General features: G+C 40.7%; 2 protein-coding genes across 12 annotated transcripts in view; both read left to right on the top strand.

The window, feature by feature from the left end:
* The window catches only part of SHANK2 (SH3 and multiple ankyrin repeat domains 2), a 369,360-nt gene that overhangs the window by 338,172 nt on the left and 11,831 nt on the right, over positions 1–19,357 (top strand). For 7 of the 11 annotated variants that reach the window (XM_054067524.1, XM_054067522.1, XM_054067523.1 and 4 more), the window contains 4 exons: positions 13,054–13,113; positions 13,349–13,479; positions 14,813–14,924; positions 15,881–18,293. In XM_054067524.1, the coding sequence (XP_053923499.1) occupies positions 13,054–13,113; positions 13,349–13,479; positions 14,813–14,924; positions 15,881–18,293 (2,716 nt within the window). The remainder of the gene's footprint in view (positions 1–13,053; positions 13,114–13,348; positions 13,480–14,812; positions 14,925–15,880; positions 18,294–19,357) is intronic. The other 4 variants (XM_054067527.1, XM_054067526.1, XM_054067525.1 and 1 more) reach the window with 1 other exon arrangement.
* LOC128852261 (uncharacterized) lies at positions 680–13,100 on the top strand. The gene is made up of 2 exons (XM_054067534.1): positions 680–3,051; positions 7,523–13,100. Exons 1-2 carry the CDS (start codon positions 2,973–2,975, stop codon positions 8,380–8,382), a joined length of 939 nt encoding a protein of 312 aa, XP_053923509.1. The 5' UTR covers positions 680–2,972; the 3' UTR covers positions 8,383–13,100.

Raw genomic sequence — 19,357 nt, 5'->3', positions numbered from 1 at the left:
GTGTTAAAGAAAAAGTGAGTTTTGTAGCATTTGGAAACAAATGAAGTGAATACGTTGGCACACGTGAGTGCCGCTTGTGATACTCAGATATTATTAATTGAATATCTAACCACATATTCAAAATCCTGAATGCCTGAGGAACAGTAAAAGTTGCATGTGATTCCCAACATGGTACAGTTAGGTCAGTGGAAAACTTTTTCAGCACTTTTAATGTGTTCTCTCTCTTTTTCAGGAGCCAGGGAGATGAAGGAATTACCTCCCTCATCTCAAAACTTCCTTTGCTGCTATTTCTTTTTTTTTTTTCTTCCAATGTTCATATACCCATGTTAATTAATTTCTAATATAATTAAAAATAAATGGTTTTAGATAATTCATTATAGTTTGTTTGTTTTTTCCCCTCGGTGTGGAAGCATTGAGAGTAAGTGTAAGAAAAGAAAAGGCTGCAAGTGTCTTAGGTCCTCCACCTTTTGTTTTGGTTTCTTTTGGTTGATTGTCTTTCTTTTGTGACTAGGCCAAATTTTCAAATGCTGTCTCTTAAACAGAACATCAAATTGCCACTTAAATTCCACCTGGCTTGCAGGGTAGGAGTGGGTATTGACTATATTCTCTGCTTTGTTTTTGTTCTTGAACAGAAACCACTGTTAGACAATGACCATTCCTCTTTCAAGGTAGGCTGAATTGTAAGGCTCCAGGATTGCAGGTTCATTTTATATGCCTGTATAATTATTTCATTAATTGAACATGCTGTTAAAGAGCTGGTACTTGAAAATTGTATCTGCAGAAAGAATTTGAACGTATCAGTTTTCTACTTTCCTTAAAATTACTTTTGATGGTGTGACTATAATATGTAAACGTGACCTGTGTGTACTAATGTGAAGATATTTTCAGCCCTAGAAACACAAATAAGACTTTCTTTCAAGAAAGTTTTGTTAGTTCTTTATTGTGAATACATACAAATCATTTTTATAAATGATGTACTGGTATTTGTAGATACTCAATGTGAAACGATTCATCTTAGTCACCAAACAGTTTTTATGTTTTACTTACTTTTTTAGATTTTAGTGTACTTTGTAGAGTTTACAGTGTCGCAGAGAACATACAAGTATTTTTACTCAGTTTTCACAGTGGGAAAGTGTTTCAAATGGCTTATGGTTTTGACTGTATTGCAAAGTACTTTTGTTATTTCCTCATTGTGCTAACTGCTAAGTAATATTCTCTGCCTATTGTTTGCTAAATATGTGATTTTTGGCACTGTGTCTTAAGCACAATCCTGCAAATTGTTCATTTGGGGAGGGACTGGAAGAAGTTAATTCTAGACTAAAATGTACTCGTGGTGGCAGATTTATGAGGATTAGCCTAATTGTCTAAACGAAACCTCAAATCATTCTATTTCTGCATATTTTTTAAACGATACATTTACATGGCATAACTGTAGGCTGATCTTGTCTCTTTCCTGTAAATGTGATCATAAACATCAAATTGGGTTTAAGTCTTAACCTTTAATGCTCTTACTCTGAAACTATGCTTTGGCTAAGGTTAGTCTTTAAATTCTTGGCAGTATATTGAAGGCCTAGTTATACTTTACCTGCTTTTGGTCTTTGACAAATTTTTGTACATCTGAATAGCTAAAAATACAAACATTATTTTTCAGTGGACATAGCTAATGTAACAGAGGTCCATTTTTAGCCCTTTGCAAATCAAGTCACCTGTTTTCCCCAGAAGCACTAGAGATTTGTTCATCAAGTGCAATTGCTTCTGTAACAAGCAACATTATCGTATGAACTTCTCTAGTCCAAGCTTTCTTTTGAAATCAGTAGGTTCTCATCTTTCTGCTACCACCTTATTAGTATTGGAAAGCTGTTGTAGTATTTTATTCATCTGCTTCTCTGATAGCACTGTCTAGAATCCCATACGTACTGTTTGCTCAAATTGTCCTTTACGTCGTTCCCCCCCCACACACACATTTACCGTGAAGTATTTATCAAGTGACTTCCTAGCTATTCTTTGACAAACTAAACAAGGCAAGGTCTTTTTGCATATATGGGAAGTGCCAACATTCTAAAAGGAATATAACGTGGATAAGCTCATCTAATTGCTTTAGATGCCTATTTCTTTCATACATGCAAAATTATAATTACATGTATAATCACTCCTGGTCTTTATGTCAAAAGCAAGCTGCTTATAGCTAAAAATAGAAGAAACTTTAAAAATTAATCCGTAAGATAAAACCACAGCCATATTTTTGTGTACTTTATCCATTTTTGATAAGCACACATAAGGACTGCCCCTTTAGTTTTAGTACTGCTTATGTAACTGACTTTTGCAGATTATTGACAAGGAAACAAATTTTACCGGCTAATGGAAGAAATTAAACTAAACTTGCAAACTCATACTTAGGGAAGGCGATGGAACAAAATATGTGCACATGCAGTACCTGACATTAAGGGTTATGTGCCTAGACCTGTTGACACCAAGGAAGAACGAATGTCTTGTGCTCCCATCACTTTTCAAAAGGAAAAATACATGTGCCAAATATTTGACTATGGTTGACTGCAGATGCTAGAAAAGGTGGGTGATACTATAGCATATAGGTGCAATTGGCATTGTATGAAGTTTTGCATAACTGATTGCGCCTGGTACAGTTTCTGTCTGTATCTATCTTAGGTATTTACAAGGCATCTATCACCTTGGTACCTAAGCAGTTTGAAAAATGCACCCACCCCAGGAGGCATGATGCAGACACAGGCAGAGGCCCAGGTCCAGAGCAGCAGAGGCAGGTCCCAGGAAGCTCCCCAACTCTGTTACCGCTGTTGTTGAGCTCCTGGTCCACTTGTTGTGGCCAAGGAACATCTCCACCTACCTGTCAGCAGGAAGACGGTACCCTACCCCTCACGTCCAGCTCCACTGGTGGGGAATCTGAAAAGGAAAGATAATGGAAAAGGCAACGATCCAGTAGCAGAGGTGAAACAGAAATGGTGGGATTTCAAAAGGAGGGATTCTTAAAGAGCAGCACATCACAGGGGAGGGATCAACTGCCAGTCCAAGTGGCAGGTAAGGCACAACACAGGCATAAATCTCAAATGTTCTTCAGTGAACAAAAGTTAAAGAACTACCTCTGATGTCTCTAAAGTTTGTCTATCTCCAAAGCCCTGCTCTGTTCTTGGCCTCTGTCTCAGTCCTTTATCCCTGCAGCTGAATGGACTGTTCAGTTCTTTGTGTATCTCAACCCAATAATTGCTACAATCCTAGATATGACTAATAACAAACATAAAGGACTCTCTCTGGTAATGAATGTTGCGGTGCAAAGACACTGCACGGTATAGTAGTGGTCCAAAATGATGGACATATTCATGACCGAAAGGCTGGAATAATCCTGGCTTCTAATCACCGTGTTCAGTACAGGATTGGGCAAACCACAGAGCACCCCTGCATGTACAAAAGATGGAGCCTGTGGCCACCAGGAAAAATTACTGGTCTACCACATCAGACCGAGCTCTGATCCAGCTCAGTGTGAACTCTCGTACAGGCAGCCAGCTATGGGCTTTGCTGCAGAAACAGGGGACCAATCTAACAGGAAAGAAGGATAGCCAGGACTTTGATGAAGGTTCCCTAGTTACTATTACATGGACCACTTTAATAACAAATCTCATTTTTCCTTTAAACACAACAGAATCAGCAAGGTAAAACAAAAAAAACAGTCTTCAGAAACCTGTGAGTCCCGTGTGACTTTTGGAAATAGCTCCATAGTACTCACAGTGATAAAATACTAAAGTTAAAAGTGCAGTGGGTCACTGAATTCCAGAGGTTCATATTTCCTTTAGCCCATATGCATGCTGCTTTCTGATTCCCTTACTTGATCATGTAAGGATCAAAATGGGATTCATACCCCGTCAAAGCAAGGGACATGCTGTTAGGAATATGAAGCAAGTCACAACTTTGGATGCTGCCAGTTTGTTGGCTGGTATCACTAAGTATAAATGCAAAAGACATAAGTGACCTGTTTTGCCTGTAAGTCTTATATATCACTGTGAGCAAAATGCTGCATGTAGGAATGGTACGTAAGGTGGAAACAGCTAGAAAGATCAGAGGATCTGACCTGTTCCTTTTGCTTCGCACCTAAGGAAGCTACCTGTGCTTCTGTGTACCCACTGTATTTAAAGCTTGGTTTTAAAAGGGAGAGGATTATTTCTAAAAGCCAGCTAACAACCTAAGTTCAACCATCTTGATATCCACTGTGGTCCATAGCCGATTCTGGGTTGACAGCCTTAGTGCCCACTCTTGGGTATTTTTTTTCTTTTCGGAAGTCAACCCTTTGCCAAGGAAATGAGGCAAAGGCAGTTAGTTGAGGTAACTCTTTCAGCCACCTTTAATCCTACTGTTGGCAGCTGTTGAAGGCTGTCAGCCTCTTTTCTGGCCAATAAGGACAGTTTCTGGCTGATCCATGTTTTCCAGTGTCCCTACTGTAACTGGTACACCTTTTCCACGGCACCAGCCTAGCCACTGGTGCAATCATCTTACCAAGATCTGGTCTGGATCTTAGGGCGACCTTTGGTCATCAAGGAATGGATTTATTGGGCAGAGACTGACACTTTCGTCAAGGTGGTGTCAGCCGTTGACTTTCAGGCAGTTTTCCCATGATTACACTGTAGTGATTGAAAGCTTCTGTAAGGCCATGCCTGTAATGCACCCTCAATTTCCCCATGCCCCACGTCAATGCTTCACAAAGCTTCCAGAAGCTGGAGTTACCAGAGTTGCTGAAGACTTTGTTACAATTAATAACAATTATGCATATTCCTCCTTTTCATTTCTAGTCAAGTTAACAAACCTATCCTAAAACCTGTGAATGTATTCATTATTCATAAGTATTCGCCAGTAGTTTCCACAATTAACTTTCTGCCGATGGCTTTTCGCAGACTGTTTGCTTGTATTCTTTGTCATTTGTGTTATTGGTCACCTATGCCAGATGCTGTTCTTTCAGCTCCAAAAGGCTGAGAATACTGATTAGGAGGATAGCACGTGGTAAATTTTCATAGAGAATTAGGAACTTCCAAAAAATTTATTGTGCTTTTTAAGAGAAGCTTTTATTCACAAGCCTCTGGCAAGTGTGTAAACGTGCACAAATGACAAACGTGTCGAGATCCCCCAAACCTGAACAAGCTAAACTCAGTGATACTATTTACAGAAATATTCATAAATTAATGTGGGGGTTGGAATTTTTTTTAATTTTGTTTTGCTTCAGGTTTTTTACTTTGAATTTATTTTGGTTCTATTATTTAATAATCATTATGTGGGCTCTGTTTAGAACACTTGAAAATGGAGTTTTCAAATATGGAAAATTTTCTGATGACATGTCAAAAGAAATACAAAGACTTTTTGTATGACCAGTGGCTCTACCAGAATGAATATATATGATCCCTTATCTTTCTTCTATTCCATAGAATTTAACTGAAATGTGTGTTTGCTATGTGTGGTAAAATTAGGTCCCCTGTTTTTTTTTTTGTTCTTTTTTTCATGTGTACTCAAATAGAAAAATGCTGAGAACTAATTTTATAGTCCTACCCTGTAGCTGTTAAGAGAGATTTATTAGTGAAGTGTTGCAGCTACGGCTGTACTAGGCAAAGGGGGAGAAGAGTGGCAAAGGAAGAAGCAGTTATTACAGTTAGGTTCATATATAGTCCCTTTCAAATCTCCATGGAGTGGAAGAGCCAATGATTGCATGACAGTTTGTCCCTAAAATTCATTTTCATAAGGACTTCATGCCTTTTTACAAATACAATCTCATCCTCACTTTCCATAAAACATGCAACTGGACAGTCCAGCCAGACACAGACAGAATGTGAATACTTTGAATGTGAATACTTTGAAGTAGTGAATATGCTAAATGCACAAATAATATCCATTATTTTAGCATTTTAAAAATTCATAATTAAGCCACAGAGAATCCCTTTTAGAGCAGTATAATGCTGGAGGCACTTGGGTGTAGAAATAATGAGTGCCACATTAGGATTAGGGTAGACAGGGGCTGATCTATAAGAGGAGGGATCCTTGGGTCTGTTGGAAGGAGCTTTCATTTAAAACCATATAAAATCAAAAAAATGAAAATGAAACACAAAACCCCTGATTCATAAGCAGAATCATTTAACATGACCTCAGCAACACCTTCCAGGTGTAAGCTTACAGCTTCATGTTGAGGTCTGAAGAGCAGCATATCAAGTTATTTCAAAGAGCAGAAATTAATCCTTAAAGAATAACATTTTTCAAGACTAGGATGCCAGAGAGTAGGTGTGACACTGATCTGGCATTCAGACCACTATAGCATGAGCAGCACAGCCAGCCAGCTAGCAAGAGTCGGCCACTGCTGTCCAGGTCACAGTCTTACCAACAGCAGAGCTTCTCTCACTTATCCCTTGCCTGAGTGTGAGGAATGCAGGCTCTTTGGGCTACCCTACTGCTACATTGATAGCCAGATCGCCCCAGATTAATTTCTGATGACCAAATTGTCCCCCAACAACAAATAAAATGGACTCTTTTCTTTTTTTATCTGAAGCATGGAAATGGTGAGAGTTACGGCTACTAACTCACATAATCAAGAATGGTGTTGGGCAGATCACGCTCTGCTATGAGACAGTGATGGCTAAGGGTGCAAAAAGCTTAGCCATTTCTAGGCTCTGGGAGTGCATTTTATGTAGAGGAGGATTTAGAGTAAGCACTTACATAGTATCCTCCTCATTAACATCTATAATAATGCCTCTTTCCACACTAAGCTGCCACAGGGAAGCACTTGCACCCAGATTTCCATCATGTTCCCTCAGGCAAGGGAGGAGGTAGCCAGGGGAGTGCAAAACTAAGTTTATTTTCAGGAGATGCTGAGATCCTGGCGAGCAATGCCCTTAGATAGCATTTCCTACTCTTTGGAGAAAAGAATAAGAAAATCCAGCAAATGTTGAGGAGGGCATTGCTCGCGGGATAAGTGCTGTGGACGGCCACTGTCACGCTGCAGCAGTGATTCGGGAGAGAGCGCACTGGGGGTGGGGATGACGTGAGACGTCGGACAAAAGTGAAGATAGCCAGCAGTGCTTCAGAACAACAAAGGGCTGCCCTCAGCCAGTGGTGGAGCACATCTGACACCCCAGGAAGCTCAATTGGACACTTGGCCCTGAGCTCGTCCCAGGGATTTCTGACTGACACCACTGCAGTGCATAGGTGAGCTTTTTGATAGGTTCACTGACATTTCCTGTCACAGTCACGATGAGGTGAATTGGTAGTTCCTGCCTTGGGATGCAGCATGGCTGTGTGTGTTATGGGTACAGGACAGTGTGCATTTGTACCAAAAGCACTTAATAACATCAACTGCCACGTGCCCAATGCAGTCACTAATCTTTAGTCCGCCCTTCTGTTTGCCCAAACACATACACTCTGGCTTCCCAACTGGCTTCTTTCTATGTGTTGTCCAATGCATGTAGATACCTCCATCTGCCTGGCCTCAGATACAGTGGTTGTTGCTCCTCTATTTGATTGCCAGATGTCACTGGGGAACAAGATGGGGAGGTTCCTGGATCCTCGGGGCAAGCTGGCCGTCACCGAGGGAGCTCGCCATCCACGCCAGCCGAAGAACAGGAATCCTCGGTGCCTGCTTCTGACGAAGACTCGCCGGCCAGGACCACAGAGAGCTGGCAGTGGCCGTTGTCCTCATCTGAAACGCACAGCAACGTTGGGGAGGATTTTGAGGGATTTCAAACGCCAGCGCGGACTCCGGAGTGTACCATGGACATACAATCTCCCGGGGATCAGTCACTCAGTAGGACTCCTCAGTTTGAAAGTGACTCTCCTGAGGAGGAGGGAAATGATGAAATGAATGAAGAGCACCGCGGTGTTGAGCCTGTCCCTAGGGATCGGGGTTGGAGAGGGCAGCCCCAGCTAACAGAGGGAGAGAAGCTGTTGATGGAAACCAACAGTAGGATTGTGCAGCTGCTGGAAAATATCAAGAGGGAGCATGCACAGTCCATGGGTCTCATGTCGCAGTCCATGGGCCGTATGGAGCTGCAGCTGGGCATTGTGGCTACCTCCACAAGAGCCATCCATAACTACCTGTCAGAGATTTTAGCTTTCCTCAAGCAGCCAAGGACGCAGGTCCTTGAAACACGCATCTCCCAAAGAGCCACCCCCCATGTCGAGTTAACCTGTGCCTCGACATGGACTGGTGAGGATGCAGTGGCATCCTCCACTGTGTGCTTACCAGGGGCAGAAGGGACGAGCGACTCTCGAGAACCACCGCAGGCCACACTGCCTTGTCGCAGTGGCCGGCTGCAGAGAGCCATAACCGAGAGGGCCTCGTTGCCCATGCCTACACGCCAGGCAAAAGGGGGAGGGAAGAAAAAATAACCACATCATAGGATTTTTAGGGTTTTTTTTAATGTGCCTGTCCTTTTAATTCTTAGCCATAAGGCCATCGGTGGCAGAATTCAACCATTTCCTACATTGGCTAACATTGTATTCTGGCTGACTAGATTAGTCTAACATTTTGTAGTTTATATTTGCACTGTTAACGATGTGTGCTGCTGGTATTTGAAGAACATTTGCCTCTGTTCTTTCACTTTAACTTCATACGAGCATTTTTTTACTCTGTGCCAGGCATTCATTGCTTTTCTTACAAATACAAGTCATTTCTTGAGGCAGCTGTTTTTTGAGTTTTCTTTCTCCATTATCCCATCCCCTCTGAGCAAGCATTCTGGAGTCGGTGGTAAGTATACAGGTCTTGGCAATACTCGCCTCCAAAACTGTGTTCGATCAGTCTTTGCCTGGTGTTTCTGGCATGCCAGCCTGAGGTGTTGGGGTTAGCCTGTACCGGATCATGATCATTCTTATCCTCTGTGGGTCTGACAAGCTCACTTTCTAAGACCCTCGGTGGAGCTAATCCACATGTCTTGGCTATGTCGTACAATAAGTAATGTTGCCAGGATCATACCTCATATTTATATTTTGGGGCCTGTATAGTGACGTGCCACCAGATCTATCTAGGCACATGACTCTCATTTTCAAAGTCCCTTTTCTGATGGATCTGGTGGTTTGATGGGCAGCATTATAATTTTTCCTCTGAGAGAGTCTGGGGATTTGGAACAGGAGTCACTAAGCAATGTGTTCTACGGGGATAAGAGCCATCTCCTGCAACCAATCTGTTAGGAGGAGACTGTCCCCTGTAATTATCACAGATATTAATTATTTAAGAAAAAGGAAAAAAGCAACTTGCCTAGCAGCCAGACCTCTTGAGAATGTAAAAGTCATGACATGCTGTTGGGTACTGTGCTACTATGTCTGTAATTAAGAGCTTTTCATCAGAGACGACCTACACGTTGATAAAATGCAACTACTTTCTGTGCCTTTAGGCCATCTAATTTCCTGAGGGCTGGCACCCTGAGCAGAGCACGGGTGCAATTGCTAACCTACAGGGCAGATGGAAACGCACTTTGCAATAAATTATGTTATATCTGTTGGTGCTGCCTCTCTCGGGGGAATTTAATATTATAGTGGCACTCAAATTGCTATATGCATGCAGAGGCATCAGACTGGCTTATACATGTGATAGCCCTGACAGTTCTCTGAAAGGATGCTGTTACCAGGAGCCCCTTGAGCGGTGGTAACTAATTATCACAGGTGTAGCATGGCTCCTGTGTTTGATTCTCAACGTACTGTTGTGACTTCTTGTAAAGGTTCAGAAGAGTTTGTATGGCAAAGCAGTGATTGATTCCTCCTCTGGCAAATACTAGAGAATAAACGTAGGCCTAAAAATCCTCTTCTATGCTTACAACTGAGCTGCGCTCTCTCTCCAGTGAGCCATAGATTCTTCTGTCTTTCTGTGAGACTGAAGTTATTCAAAATAAAGCAGATAGAATTTTGTTGTTCTACAAATCAGCCACAAGTTATTCCCTTCTAAGTGTGTGTGCGTGCGTGCTTGTGGCTCTGCTTTGCTAAATGACCGGTTTGACGACGAAATGCAGCTGGCATGGCCATCCTCCAATGTAGGCTTTTTCAACTGCAGAAATATTTCTTCCCTGCCACCTACATCCAGCTGCATTCCTTTTAAAAATACCATCGGAGGCATGCTTCTTTGGCCACTCTGTCGACACACCTTACACCAGGTGCAAATTTCTGCACCCATCCTGTGGCTTTTTTATATCTGTTTTCTTAAAACTGTTTGTAAAGGTATCCTTAGAGAATTTCCAACACAGGCTTGTAAGATTCCCCTCTCATTGGTATGAGAAATGAATGCTGCAGAGTATTTAAGATCACAAGGAGGTTGGGAGAGAAGCCGATTAGTAAGCCTGATAAATTATTCCAGTATGTGCGGCCTTTGAACATGTGTTTCTGGTGCATACATGATTTGCACACTGGTACTGTGGATATGAACAGCCTAGTTAAAGGCAAAGGCAAGTGAAAGTTTGTCCCAATATGCTTATGTCTTATTTCTTCGGGATGAGTTTGAATGAAGCTGAGTACAGTTCAGCCAGTTAATTTTCTTAGCCTCATTAGCACGTTTGATAATACAGTGAGAAATGTTTTTATTTTGCATAGTGCTTTCACTTCAAAAGTGTGATGCAGTTGTGGCCATATGCTAAGATTTTGACGTATTCTGCAGGACCCGCCATGTAGCTGCTGCCATTTAGAATAAATCTCGTTCCAGAAGTTGGCTGCTTCTATAGGTTCAATTTTTTTGGTTGTAGTTTTAAAATTACAACTTCCACTCTACCTTTGCTTTCTGATCGAAGGCAGCAGAGCAAAAGAAGAAGCTGCACAGGTGTAGCAGTGCTGCTGTTGGAGATACGACGTGGGGAGCCCCTAAGGAGTTCCTTGCAAAGCAGCTTAAGCTTTAATGTGCTGTCCTCTCCTCTTTCAAAGTGCTTTAGCTAGACTTGGCAAGGCACAAAGCACTGCTTGAATGGGAGCAGCTATAGGGCGAGAAGGACTGAGAACCCGTCTGCAGACAAGAAACCTGCAATAAACATACAGAAAACAGAGTTATTTCCAACTGGAAATAGTAGATGGTCTTAAGAATTGGTACCAACTGATATTTTGGTCAGATCCAAAACTAGGATCTGACTTCTAATGTTGTCTAGCAAAATCAGTGCAGCTGGAGGGTATGTATGTTTCATCCCCAAACAAATATTTTCATGCTTTTCAAGTGTCTGTCATAGCCTCATCACTTTTTCCCTGTAGCTTTTTGTTGTCTGAATGGGTATATGGTTACATGTGTCTGTTAAAAATAAAGGGGATCAGTTCTTACATGGTATATTTATATTTCTTATTTACAGATTTTGAGTACCTAGTGCTTCAATGTCCACACCTTCCTACTTTCTGTATCCCAAAGACCAGTTGTTTGGCTTCTGGGATGATAAAAAGGATGGGAGAGACTTAACAGGAAATCTCTGCCCAGTTGAAGCTCTTGGTGATAGATCCCCTGAGTACTTGTCTACAGTCTAGCCATATTTTGATGTATAGGTCAAATGTTTATGGTTACACCATTGCTTTCTGATGCCTTTTGCTGAGCAGAAGTGCAGATATTTTTCTTTCAGAAGTCCACAGTTTGTATTACAAAGTCTTATGAAATGTGACTTGAAGTTTGTTTGATTTTTGAATACATGTGATGATTTAAAGAATTTTTTTCCTTTTCTCCTTCCACTGGATGATTTAAAACACACAAAAATAAAGCAGACCAATGAAAAGAATTGAATGCTAACTTCAATCGAAAAGAAACAGCAACACTACTCTTGTGAGACAGTTTTCAACAGTGTTCAGCTTAGTGATTCTGCTCAACCTTTCCTTTCCTGCCTGCTCCCTGACCCTCTGTGACACTGAAATATCCACTTCTAGGACAACCTTCTTCCTAACCAGAAGGCTAAAGTTCTTCCCTCTCTTCTCCTGTTTAAAATATCATCCTTGCATCAGCCAGGTCTACTGTTTAGAGGGATCAAAAGCTCTTTTCCTTCTGCCTTATTCCCATCCATATCCATGTCCAGGGCCCTGAGCGCGCTGCTCTCCAGTGAGAGGTAAAACTTAAATCCCTCAATCTGATACTTGGCATAATAACACCATCTCTAGACCATCAAAAACCCGGGGTGTTTTTAAGTCTATAGTATCCTAATGAAGTAGCTATCCTAGTTTGCTGAAGCAAATAATCAATCCCTTGGAAGATGGATCTAATTGCTGAAAAGTAACATTGCTCTGAGACACGTTGTGGAAGCCTAGGAGCCAAGCTAAGGTATTTCCCTCACATGAACACCAAGGCTACATAACTAACCCTTACTTTGGTGAAGCTTCAAAGGAAAAGACTCTAAATTAACATGATACAGGAAAGCAAATGCGATGGAAGGGGCAGTAAAGAAACCTGTTGGTATGAGTCAAGTTTGGATTCTAGTACAGATTCAAAAATCAAACTTTTCTACTGGCTTAGGCTAGACATTTACTTTCTTAGTGCCTTAGTTAACAGCAGCAGAAGTGGCAATAAAGGAGCTGTCGGGCTATAATTAGTTGATTATTTGGTACTTGGAGGTCTTCAGTCTGAGGGAGTTATGTTATGTATTAAATGCTGATGAACATTGTTTGCGACCAAAGTTGGAGAAGGGAACTAAAACTAACACTCTAAGCTTCAGAAGATCTTGATTAAAGTTTTCCCTATATTTTATCATCACATCATGAGGTAGATCAGAATCCCAAATCCAAATGTTGATGTTCTCATTCAAATTTGGACTTTACCTATTTGGTCTCTTTCTGACCACAACTAAATACATTCCCAGACTGTTCTTAAAATATAAAATATGTATAAAAGTTTCATTTAAACAAATGATGCAGTTACTAATGCTAATCTAATAATCCAAGAGTGTGGATAAATTAGGATGTGATTACTTAAGGAGAATAGGTGTAAAAGAGCACTTCTGGAGTACTGGTTATTGTCCAAAATATCACTGGAATTCTGATGACTATGTACAGTCTGCTTATCTCTATTTGACAGTGCTGTACAGATTCATTATTTCTAAAGGTCTTCTTTCCATTTCTATATAGATATTCTCCCTTCACATTTTGAAGGTTTGAAGAAGAGGATTGTTTTTCGAGTCACACTAAGTAAACATTAAATGCATGCAGGCTTAAAACTAAAGCATGCATGTTATGTAGCAGCAATAAAAAGTGCTCGGCTTGCACGACTTATGATGCTCAAGCGTTGCCTTGTTAAAATGCCAAAAAAAATTTTTCTTTGCATTTTTTTGAAAAGTAAATCTCTTCCTTTGACCTTGCAATACTTTAATTTTCAGTTTTTGGACAAATGATATTTATTTTACTGAATACTTTTATATTACAGATAAGGTGGATGAAATAGTACCAGTTTCCAAGCCATCAAGAATTGCAGACACTGCAACTGTGGACTCAAGAGTGGCAACTATTAAACAGCGGCCTTCTAGTAGATGTTTTCCCTCAGCTACAGATATGAATGTGAGTGGTAGCTATGAAGTACTGCTTTCATTTCAGAAACTGACTGGAGAGGGCCTCTTGGCAGCATGTAAGACATACAGGAGAAATTAATTTACAAACATTGCTTTATATACTCATTTTACTTTTATTATCTTGTAACTTTGAGACATGGTCTACTCTGCACTTCTAATAATATTTTTTTTAGTGGAAGAGTCTGCATATGTCTATAAAACTTTTCTTATTACATCTTTATATTTACTCTGAGACTGTCAGATCAACAGCATCGCTACCTCAGTGTTATTCAAACAGACATTAACTTGTTCTACCTGTAATCTGACTTCAAAAGATGCCAGTAAATTCTGAACTGGAAGGTATCACTCCAACACTAAATTCAAGTTAAAAACTTTGCTGAAAGTAGATGTATACTGTTTAAGTTTTAGCTCCCAAGTTAGTGTAGCCACATAATTTCCACTAATGTGAAGGTTTCTCCTATTACAGGTTTTTATTATTCCTAATAACATATATAATATCTTGATTGAATAATGCATGATGATTTGTAAGGGAAGAATTGACATTAATACTATAGCACATATTAAAAATCCAAACTCAAGACTTCTCAAATTTGATTACTCATTTGCAGAATTTGGTCTTACAGAACTTTGCATGTGCAAAAAAATTGCATTTTATATGTATTTTTCCACTACGCAGCTTTCCAAAATACAACAAGCACTTTGTTGTCCTAATACAACAAGCACTTTGCTGTTCTCAGTGACTTGGGGTAGAAGGAAATTAAGGCTATTCTAAGAGGCAGATAACAAATAAGTTTTGGTATGCCCTACAAGGGACAGTTGAGTGCATTGGGATTCAAGCAGTGTTCCTCTGTTCCTAGCTGAGATGCTGACTACCAGTGTAACCTTGTGTAAGACACCTTGAGTCTCTGCAAGACTCCAAGGACAGGTCTGTTTTTCAGAAGTGAAGAGAGCCTACAGCTTGATACAGAGCGAACATTGGTACCTGTGGCTAGGTTTTGAATCGAATGAAACAAAATGCAATTACTCATGCTTCCATTTCCTTACAGCACACAAAATGTGCTGGAAACTTAATGTATTGCCTTGTAAATAATGTCAACTAACTCCACTTGCAGCTGTTGTCATTTGATGAATGTGTAAATGAAGCCCAGCCTTCCCCTTCTCTTCACCTCCTCCCCAAAATAATACCAGATTTGTTATTTTCCATAAGACTTGTAAGTAAAAGGGATAGTGGATTGCGAGGTGTGACAGAAGAGTTATTTAAATGTGAGAGAAAGACTTACATGCTTTAATGCTTGTGGGGTTTTTTGTTTGCTTTTTTGTAGTCCATGTATGAGAGACAGGGTATTGCTGTGATGACGCCCACTGTACCAGGGAGTCCTCAAGGTCCTTTTCTGGGTATACCTCGGGGTACAATGAGAAGACAGAAATCTATAGGTAAAATGCTTCTCATGTGTAGTTTGCTTTGCATTAATCACATACTTTTAGTAATTGTGCTTCTTTCTTAAAGCATATTTCTCCAGCATCGTTACCTCAGTGAATGATTGTTCATACAAAGTTAATGGAAAAAGATGTTTATGTGTAAGGTGCTATAATTTCCACATTCTGCTTTGATGGCAGTAGGCAAGTATTATGGAATTATAATTTAATTCCTTTCTTTAGAATGATCCCTCTAACAAAGAAATACAGTGAGAAGGGGGGGAAAAAAGATTAGTACAAGCCCTTTGTAATGCATTACCTGGGGCAAAATGTTATTCATTTTTTCTTTGTTACTGTTTCTTTCTTGGTAGTGCTGTTTATCAGTTTAGAAATGCACTATGCTGATGTAAAATTAGCATCAAATTATCCCAATACTATCCAGTTTATTTATGTTAAAAGCTGCACTTTTCATAATATAATGTCATCTTTTGAAATTAAACATTATGATTTTTTCCCCAATAGAATCTTCACAGCCCCTTTGCTGTGTTTCAAATGCATCTTAAAAATTCGTTAAGTTTCTAAGTTGCATCATTGTACACATTTAGAGAGTGCTAGAGCAAGGCTTAAGCTATTCTTCTGCACACAATGTCTTCCCTGTTCAATAATTTCCAAAGACAATGTTCTTCTCTACAGCTACCTTGATGATACAAGAAACCAAAACATTTGCCTACACATCTATGATCAGTTTAATTAAAATTCTGTAGCATCTTTTTTAATTCTGGCATCCAGGTCTCTGGAAGTTCAACAAGAAAAATGCTTATGGTAGGAATCAACCAAAGTTCTCTTGCATAATTTTGCATATGCATCGTGCCATGTGGAAAGCACCCTGGCATTTTAGGGAGGGTGCAGAATTGTGTGCAGTGTAAGGGATCCCTGTGGAAGGCAATGTTTAAAGTATGCTTTCTGATTTTTAGGAATAACAGAGGAAGAACGGCAGTTTTTGGCTCCTCCTATGCTGAAGTTTACCAGAAGTCTTTCGATGCCTGACACCTCTGAAGATATCCCACCACCACCGCAGTCCTTACCTCCCTCACCACCACCACCTTCTCCCTCTCTGTACAACTCACCCAAATCCCCAACATCAAGGAGCTATGGAACTATCAAACCTCCATTTAATCAGAATTCAGGTTCAAAAATTTCTTTGGTTAGGCCTGAGAACGTGGGAACAATGATAAGGGACAAAGGGATCTATTACAGACGAGAACTGGACAGATACTCTCTGGACTCTGAAGACCTGTACAGTCGGAGCGCCGCATCTCAGGCAACTTTCAGGAACAAGAGGGGTCAGATGCCAGAAAACCCATATTCTGAGGTTGGTAAGATTGCAAGCAAAGCAGTTTATGTGCCGGCCAAACCAGCAAGGCGGAAGGGGATGCTGGTGAAACAATCCAATGTTGAAGACAGTCCAGAAAAGACCTGCTCTATTCCAATCCCAACAATTATTGTGAAAGAGCCATCCACCAGCAGCAGCGGGAAAAGCAGCCAAGGGAGCAGCATGGAAATTGATCCTCAGTCTTCAGAGCAACCTGGGCAACTGCGACCCGATGATAGCTTAGGTGTCAGCAGTCCATTTGCAGCAGCCATTGCTGGAGCAGTAAGGGATAGGGAAAAGAGGCTGGAAGCAAGGCGTAATTCTCCAGCCTTCCTTTCCACAGACCTAGGAGATGAGGATGTTGGACTAACGCCACCAACACCACGTATGAGGCAATCTAAATTTACAGATGAAGCAATGTTTAGTGCTGAAGATGGTTTTAGACAGCTTATGTCACCATCTCCGATTCCCGCACCTAGGGAACCTGAAAATATTTTTAATAGCAGTGAACCCAGCAATCAGAGTGATTCAAGGACATTAAATGCTTCGTCCAAAACGAAAGGTACTGAAAACAGTACAGCGGCAGCTAAATCCACGAATGCATCCAGCTCAGATAATTATGTTCACCCAGTCACAGGAAAGCTATTAGATCCAAACTCACCGCTAGCCCTTGCTCTCTCTGCCAGGGACAGAGCCATGAAAGAACAAACACAGCAGATTCCAGGCAAAGGAGACACTGTTAAAGCTGACCTTAATAAACCACTTTACATCGATACAAAACTGAGACCCAATATCGAAACGACTTTTCCTGTTACGGCTACTGTCACTAGGCAAAATACTCGTGGCCCATTAAGAAGGCAGGAGACCGAGAACAAGTATGAAACAGATGCAGGGAAAGAAAAGAAAGCTGAGGAGAAGAAAAACATGTTAATAAACATTGTGGATACTTCACAGCAAAAGTCAGCTGGCTTGTTGATGGTTCATACGGTGGACACAGCAAAGTCAGATGATGCACCAGAAGAGGAAGAGGAAAAGAGAGATGAAATGGAACTGAACCCTGAGGACTCCCCACCAGAGAGGCCAGAGGGCAGCGAGGAAGCAGAGAGTGAGCTGAATGTGCCTGCTGCCCCTGAGCCACCGGCATCTCCCTGCAAAACCATTGTAGCAGCGAGCTCTGTTGATGACCCTGTCATCTTGCCATTCCGCATCCCTCCACCACCCTTAGCATCAGTTGATATTGATGAAGAGTTTATTTTTACTGAGCCACTACCACCCCCCTTAGAGTTCGCCAACAGCTTTGATATCCCTGATGATCGCACAGCTCCTGGTTCAGCTCTAACAGACTTGGTTAAGCAAAGAAAAAATGGCACGCCTTCACCCGAACCATTTGCCCCCAGCCAGTCAACTAATTCCTTAGACAGTAAAAAGCAAGTGGGTCTTTCAAACTGTTTGCCTGCCTCCTTTCTGCCACCCCCTGACAGCTTTGATAATGTCACTGACTCTGGGATTGAGGAGGTAGATAGTCGAAGTGGTAGTGACCATCACTTAGAGACAACCAGCACTATCTCAACAGTGTCCAGCATCTCTACCTTATCCTCGGAAGTGGGTGAGAACGTGGATACTTGTACAGTCTATGCAGATGGGCAAACATTTCTGGTGGACAAACCCCCAGTACCTCCTAAGCCAAAAATGAAGCCCATAATCAACAAAAGCAATGCACTTTACAAGGATGCGCTAATTGAAGAAACTGTAGACAGCTTTGTTATTCCTCCTCCCGCTCCGCCCCCGCCTCCTATCAGTGCACAGCCCAATATGGCTAAAGTTGTTCCCCAAAGGACATCTAAGCTATGGGGTGATGTGACGGAGGTGAAAAGCCCAATTCTCTCAGGCCCAAAGGCTAATGTTATTAGTGAATTGAACTCAATACTCCAGCAAATGAACAGAGAGAAATCCTCAAAGCCAGGGGAAGGATTGGAGTCACCTACTGGAACAAAAACTGCAAGTCTCAGTACAAGGTAAACGTAATTAACTGAATAATTTTCTAATAAAGATTTGATTTTTTCTATCCCTTCACTAATTTCCCTTGTAAATCACATAGATTAAAGAAGAATGTACTCTCTATTGTGCATGTCTATGACAAACAATTTTACAAATAAGAAGAATTTCCAACATTGTCAATGTTTTTATAGTTTACACGATAGGGTAGGAGCTTTCTCAGTCTTCTACAACTTCAAAAAGACTTTCCTCAAACCTTTCAGTTGTTTTTTAGATTCGTTTTTACTTACTACTTTTCTCTTTTAAAAGTTTTTCTTTAATATGAGGCAATAATTCAATTTTTCTTTAGTCCCAGAACGTATTTGGTCTTCAAACAGGTGAAAAAGTGGTTTTGCCTAGGCTTAATTCATATTCCCTGTGTGATACCATTTGATTCATGCTGATACCTCTCATAATCCAGTTCATCATGAAGTAGAAATCTATCTTGGAAAAATCTCTTGTTGAAATCCCTTTGCACAATTCATATTGTTACTAAAAGGTTAATTTAGCATCTTTATGACTTAGCACTATAGGGTTTAAGTTCTTGCTTTCTATTGTTCATGCTGTTAGTGTGTGTGTCTGATGTTTACAGGTTCAAGGATGTGGCTCCTTTCTCCCAACAGCACCTTCCCTGGTAGTGCAGTGCAGTATGTTTGAATTTAAGTGGTTTGTGAAAGGTACTTAATTGATAAATAACTCTCAGGAGTCAGGCACCGTTGGGTAAATGTAAAAGTAATAACGTTTGTGTGGAATATGGATAATAACATCATGAAATCCATGCTTATGGGGGGAAAAAAAGGTGATTTTCTTAGTTTTATTGAGAGCCTGAGGTATTTCTTTTTGTAGTATGGAATGGTTTGGCTTTACATACAGCAGCTAAATGTAACTTTTACTGAAGGATTGCATATTGTTTGGCTCAGGCTGCTCCATAGAAATACAGTTTGTGCAGAAATGCAGTGCTGACTTTGTTTTAAAAAATACACCATCTGTGTAGATTTTATTGGAATTATTCTGTTGTATAATAACTAACTCAGCCTTTGAAAAG

This window comes from Cuculus canorus, chromosome 5 (genome assembly GCF_017976375.1).
Source record: "Cuculus canorus isolate bCucCan1 chromosome 5, bCucCan1.pri, whole genome shotgun sequence".
In the NCBI taxonomy this organism is placed as follows: domain Eukaryota; kingdom Metazoa; phylum Chordata; class Aves; order Cuculiformes; family Cuculidae; genus Cuculus; species Cuculus canorus.
The sequence above is the reverse complement of the archived record's forward strand: the minus strand, read 5'-3'. Positions and strand labels throughout refer to the sequence as shown.

Excerpts from the sequence above, each read along its gene's own strand:
- LOC128852261 (XM_054067534.1), top strand. The coding sequence starts at position 2,973 with ATGGTGGGATTTCAAAAGGAGGGATTCTTAAAGAGCAGCACATCACAG. Across the intron at positions 3,052-7,522 it reads ACTGCCAGTCCAAGTGGCAG|ATGTCACTGGGGAACAAGAT; the intron begins GTAAGGCACAAC and ends TTTGATTGCCAG.